Raw genomic sequence first — 6,000 nt, forward strand, 5'->3', positions numbered from 1 at the left:
TGTCGGTTTACTAAGTTTGCTTTATTGTAACCACGAGTAGTACGGTGACAGAGTCTCAGTTCACTAGCTTCCATATGCTATATGTACATCATTGTAATACAGTTGGTTTGAACACATGAAGAGACAGGGCTGTCTACTCAGGCTGTTTTAAATTCTTCTTTTTCTTTTTCGCTGATGGCTTGTAACTGCTTGTTGACAAGGTCTTGGATTTTATAGGTCTCTAGAACAAATAAACCGGATACACATTACTACAATAACTGACCAAACTCTTGTGCCTGAACAGAGCATAACAACTTTCAATAATACACTATATTACCAGACTCTTACCAGCCAACAAATGTAAAAAAAAAATAAAAAAACAACAACAACTCCAAAACATATCCTGATGCAGAGGTTATCTCATCATATAGGTTTAATGAGTAAAAAAAATTGAACATGCATTGTCAGGGATCATCATCTGTGCTTTCATTAGTTATAGCTATACAGCAGGCTTGATGTTAACCTGAGATCATGCCCTTCCCCCCCACACCTACTTATCACTCCCTTTCGAACAAAGAACGTCTGTGTTAGCTTGATGTAAAATTCAGTGCTGAAAATGGTCCTAAAGAAAATACTTAAGAGGCGGTCTTTCTTAAAAACACCCACTCAAAACTCGTGTCAAAAAAATAATTTTGCCTGAAACTCTGCCAACTGAAAGACTTTACCGAGGCTAAAACTAAAATAGATTTGGTTTGATTCAAAATGATTTTCAGGCCGCGTTAGGAGCCATTAAATATTTGGCCTCTTCGGGCCTGCCACAACGTCTGAAAAATTAGAAACATAGGCATTTTTTGAGCCACTGTCAAATATTTCATTTGCATCGAACACCAACAATTTTATATCAATTTGTTCATAAACATTTCTAATTTTCTAAGAAAGAAGCAAGTTTTCCCTTGATTTATTTGGAAATGGGAAATCAAGGATATAATGACCACTACTGATTAGCATCAAACGAAGGTTGAAAAAAGGCCTTGATTTAGAAGCGAATATCTCAATTTCGGGACCTAGCTAATAACTCTACTCTGCACAGCCAAAAAGTGTAGTCCGGCTTTATTGGCTAAAATATGCAAAATCACATGTACGTTTTCAGTATTTGAAGAGTTATGACCATTTGTATCAGCACATGTGTGAGCCGTGAGTAATAACACATTTCAGCTTATCGTCGTCGTAAAGTGTCATGCTGCTACTGGAAAACTTGTCCAAAGATGGTGTATCAGTCAAACAGTTACAACTATCCTGTCAACTGTACTTTACCTTCAATCGCTGGAGCAAGCCATTGTCTTTCTAGAAGTCTTCATTTATCTTATATATATGTTTAGTTCTAAAGGCATACTTACCTTACCAGATGACTTTAGGCTTGCATGACTTATACTTTGAGGGTCTTGAAATCTCTTTAAATCGGCAGCAAAAAGAACCTGCATATACACCAAAATGGAAACAACTATTACCATAAGCCTATTTAGTATTTAGTTAGTTACATTAACCACTTAATGAAGGGTAACTGCATTATGTGCACTTTTAAAATATATTTCTACCCAAGAGATTTTTCCCTTTGGTAATTAAAATTCCACAAAAAACTGCCCAGCCCTGGTGACTTAAGTAAAGAGGCGTGTGCACATGTTTTATGTTTTATATGCATTGAAAAGATTTCACTTGGATGAGAATCTGAGAATTTTTCAGTTGCACTTCCTTAACTGACTTGAACTGTCATTTATGCTATATAGTAAATATCTCCCTGCAAGACAAATTTACCTAAACGTTTGTGTTTATAATGTTGAAAATTATGTACTCAAACGAAAAATGGAGAAACATCAATCTTTTATCTAGGCTTCAAATACACTCATGGTACTTAGCCCTTGATAATGACAAACAAACTATTACCGATTGTGCCCATCCTGCATATTCCCCAAACAGGTGCCTGTAATGATCACCTGAAGATAAAAATTGAAACATAGCTTGATTATGGATGCTGCAACAAAAATGCTTACTACTTCAATTCAATAACATATATTTTGCTTTTTACAACTGTTTTCTTCTCAGTCATCATTGTTCTTGCACAATATACCAGTATTTTCTTTTTACTTAGCCAGTAGTCTCTCTCTTATTGTTAAAAACTTGCCATATTGCCATTCTTTGGGGTATTTTAATAAAACATTATTCCACTTAGCTTGATTGCCCCCGTTTGTTGTCTATATATATATATGTATGAAGCCCTATGATCTAAGTCTTGCAAAAGGCTGCACAACCACATATATTTTTATCTGTAACATGCCCTCAGCCGACAATCTGTTGAATAATAAAGCAGTTATCCTCCGTAATCTAGCAAAATATCATCTGATTTAACCTCACTTGCATCATCGGCTAGAGCCTTGTTGGTTGAGTTTCTGGCAATACTTCTTAGGATAACTGTTAATATTTATTACAGATATTATCTGCTCAAGTGCATTGCAGATCCTTAATTGCCCACCTATTTGCCTATAAACTTTAGCAGTAAGAGACTTGGTCTTCACAAGCTGTGGCATGTAGTGTTTTGCAGTTATCTGCCAGAGATGTGTGTCCACAGGAACTGCTTCATGCTTGTCAAGTGACATAAGACATACACAGTCAGCCACCTTAGCTCCAACACCGGGCAGCTGACAAAGAGCTATAACATTAAAATTCAAAAATCATTAGTTAATTGTAGTTGGCTTGCCTTTCTGTTAGACTGATAATAAAATCAGAAGCCCATTAAATTCTTGGTTCTTGAGTGATTGCGTCATGAGACTTACAACCCCTGAAAAATTCAGCAGATCACAACGATCCTACGTTCTAAAAGAATGTGGCCCCAAACATTCTTATGATTACTAATGGATGCTTAACAACATTGTGAATGAACCAAGCGAATATACTGGTACTATTTGTATACCTTCTTTTAAAAGAGACTGGTTGCAAACATTTGTATAAGTGTGTAGTAGTCACGAGAGACTTGTTTAAATACAGTGAGGATATAAGAAAGGGAAGAAAAAGTCTGACTCGACTTGATCAAGTTGTGACAACTTGTCTCACAAACAGCCAGCCCGACTTTACTAGAATACAATTTGCGAGAAAAATTATACTAAATTACAAGTAAGGTAATGAGAAGCCAAACAAGTAAATTAGACCTAGACATAGCTAGGCATGATACAAGCCCAACATAGGCACGTAGGAGTTATTTTTTCAATTTTTGGGGTGGCTTGAGGTGAAACTGGGTGCACGTGATTGTCCTGTTGGGATGGTTTAAGTCATGGGTTGAGCTGTTTGTGTTTGCCGGCCCACAGAGCCACTTTTTGCACAAAATTTGCTTGCAAACAAAGTAATTTTTCCATGCACTTTGATACATCAGAACTGTTTTATTCAATATGTAAATTTTCATCATTTAATTGAAAAACAAGAACTAATTTAATCAACAAAATGTCACGAAATGGCACGTTCTTATTCGGTTTAAGGTGCTTATTTTGTTACTAACAAGAACTAATTTAATTAACAAAATGTCACGAAATGGCACGTTCTTATTCTGTTTAAGGTGCTTATTTTGTTACTAGCTTTTTAAAAACGGAAACATGATACTTTAGTTTGTTACAGTATACTTTTAGCTTTTTGCCACACACTGTAACATAATACTACCGGTATTCTTTTTCTCACTTTTGTAACATGATGCTTTTGTTTTTCTTGAAAACGAACATAACACGATACTTTTGTTTTTCTCGAAAAAACCATGTCTCCATTAAACACGCTCAATAGTCATTAAACGAAAAGTAATAAACGAAGAATTAAATCAAGATCTTCTGAAAAAGTTCTTTAAAGTGCAGTTCACCTGGAGTATTTGTTTCCTGTCAGAAATATTTCAACAAAAGATTTTGTCTCTTTCAAAAGATCTCAAAACGTAAATTTTCATTCAACAAACAAGAACTAATTTAGTTATCAAATTGTCATGAAACAACACGCTCTTATTCTGTTGCCACTCAACCGTAGTTGACTTTAACGGCAAAGCCATTCAAAGGTAATACTGATACCGGTTAATTATGTCTTGATGAGATGTATTAAAGGTATAAACATTAACGCTACTTGCTCGAGAGTTGATTATGAATCAGTGAATTGAGGAAGACGCTTGAGAGATTTCAATTTTCAGTTGGCACCACATTTTTTGTGACAGTTTTAAGAGCGCAGTATAGTACATCTGGAGTTAATTGTTTCCTGTCAGAAGTGTTCAGAAGTGCTTTATTCAACAAACAAGAACTAATAATTATTGAGTTTTCAAATTGTCACGGAATAGCACGCTCTTATTCTGCAACCATCAGTTTTACTGTTGTGGTACTGCTGACAGAAGCGATCGTAGTATTTGATGTCTAGATTGTTTTGCCTTTGATCTTAGTGGACAATCTTGGCAACCATGTTCAATGTGCTTTCAGTCCTAATCCAAAACCAAATGCAGCGAATGTTTCTTTAAAGTGCTACTATGATCAAATTTTTTATTTTCATTTTTTTACATTATCGTGAACAATTAGACTTTCTTACTCACCTTGCCAAATTTCAATCTATTACGAACATCAGAAGTCGTTTTATTATAACATTTATTTCAGAGAATTTACGGCCGCCATTAATCAACCTTGTTCCAAGGCTTGCTTGGGAATAGGGAGAAAATGACGTCAAAGGCTCAAAAATACCTCACGGGAGCTCATTCGGGATTTTGAAAGTGACGTACCGCTTACCAATGTTAAACAAATTGTTCCAAAAACATAACAACGTCCCTTCCCCCGGGGGACAATATTTGTGTCAAAACTGCCCCATTCCCCGCATGTTCCCGGCGGATGCCCGGGGCTGTTCCCGGGGTCAACCCCAGGGAAAGCCAATGATAAGTGCATTAGGACACATTACAAGTCATTTACCTGCATGAGCCTCATCATAACATACACTTCTTAAGTTTTCCAGCCACTTGCTGCCATGGTGTTGAAGAATGTAGCTGGCGCACTGACTCACAAACTTTGCTCGGTATCCAAAGCCAACACTTCGTAAATGCTCTTCGATTTTTGAACCTTTCAAATCTCTTATGTCAGGAAAGGCAAAGTATGTGACGCCATTTATTTCCCCAAGCTTCTCTCCGTACTCCTGACAAAGTTTTTCAACCATCCCGCTAATTCGCGGAATGTTATTGTTTGACGAACATATAAAAGCAAACAAAGTTTCCACCGGATCTTGTCGAAGAACTCGAACTCCAAGCATGTTCTCTGAAACTTTAAAAAAATGAGCATCACGACTTCTCCATTGTTTGAATAGACAGTCTGTGTCCACGTGCAGCTGAAAGTAATCACGCAAAATTGACTCGTAGATGTCACACTCTTTTTCTTTTGGCGAGCTGCAAATTTCTTTCAAAACCCGTTTGTTTTGTACAGTTACTGACTCATAAACACGGTACAAAAAATCAGTTTTGTTTTGTTTCAGCGTCCAGACGTAGCCGAACAACACATTAGTCCACTCCCCTGGTGCTGTCTCCTTCCATCTGAAAGACTGTCCACTCGCCAAAGTCAGGTCTAATCGAATCCTCACTTTAGATTTATCGATAGAAAGCAATCTCCATGCGGAGGACATCTTCCTTTATGACAATCCCGAGCCCAGAGTCCGTCGGTCAGCAGTATGGGACGGACTCTGGGAAACTGGAATTGAATTTAAATACAGTACCAAACCGTTAAATCAACCTTGCAATTTGTATTCATTCGTTATTTTGTTATAGCTGATTAGATCCTCTGCAGTGAGAGGATCCGGAACTTCTATTTTGTCACGGTGGTCCTTGCAAATTCACGTTAGTAACGCAACAGCACCGTCAAGCCCATCACGCAAGAAGCCCAGGACCTACTCGGCCAAGTTGAGGCTAGGTTACCTAGTGAAATGAACGGGAGAATGGTTCAACGCCGTTCAACGCACGTTTATCTTCATATGAATCTTTAG

At 37.2% G+C, this 6,000-nt stretch overlaps 1 protein-coding gene across 2 annotated transcripts; it reads right to left on the reverse strand.

The window, feature by feature from the left end:
* Positions 1-5,658, reverse strand: LOC144630388 (N-glycosylase/DNA lyase-like). Of its 2 annotated transcripts, none has more exons than XM_078488754.1 (5): positions 4,944-5,658; positions 2,507-2,683; positions 1,921-1,970; positions 1,382-1,454; positions 1-220 (listed from the first exon to the last, which is right to left on the reverse strand). In XM_078488754.1, the coding sequence occupies exons 1-5, from the start codon at positions 5,641-5,643 to the stop codon at positions 138-140; spliced, it is 1,083 nt and encodes a 360-aa protein (XP_078344880.1). In that variant the 5' UTR covers positions 5,644-5,658; the 3' UTR covers positions 1-137. The 2 variants fall into 2 exon arrangements, with proteins under 2 accessions (XP_078344880.1, XP_078344878.1); XM_078488752.1 differs by having other exon boundaries at positions 1,377-1,454.
* Between the last annotated feature and the right edge of the window lie 342 nt (positions 5,659-6,000).

Source organism: Oculina patagonica, chromosome 11 (assembly GCF_052425735.1).
Source record: "Oculina patagonica isolate OP01 chromosome 11, crgOcupat, whole genome shotgun sequence".
Taxonomy (NCBI): domain Eukaryota; kingdom Metazoa; phylum Cnidaria; class Anthozoa; order Scleractinia; family Oculinidae; genus Oculina; species Oculina patagonica.

What these genes read in the sequence shown, in the direction of transcription:
- LOC144630388 (XM_078488752.1), bottom strand. Translation starts at nt 5,643, where the DNA reads ATGTCCTCCGCATGGAGATTGCTTTCTATCGATAAATCTAAAGTGAGG. An exon ending in ATGCAGGATGGGCACAATCG is followed by an intron (nt 1,455 to 1,920) that starts GTAATAGTTTGT and finishes GTGTATATGCAG; the next exon opens with GTTCTTTTTGCTGCCGATTT. An exon ending in GCCTAAAGTCATCTGGTAAG is followed by an intron (nt 221 to 1,376) that starts GTAAGTATGCCT and finishes TATTTGTTCTAG; the next exon opens with AGACCTATAAAATCCAAGAC.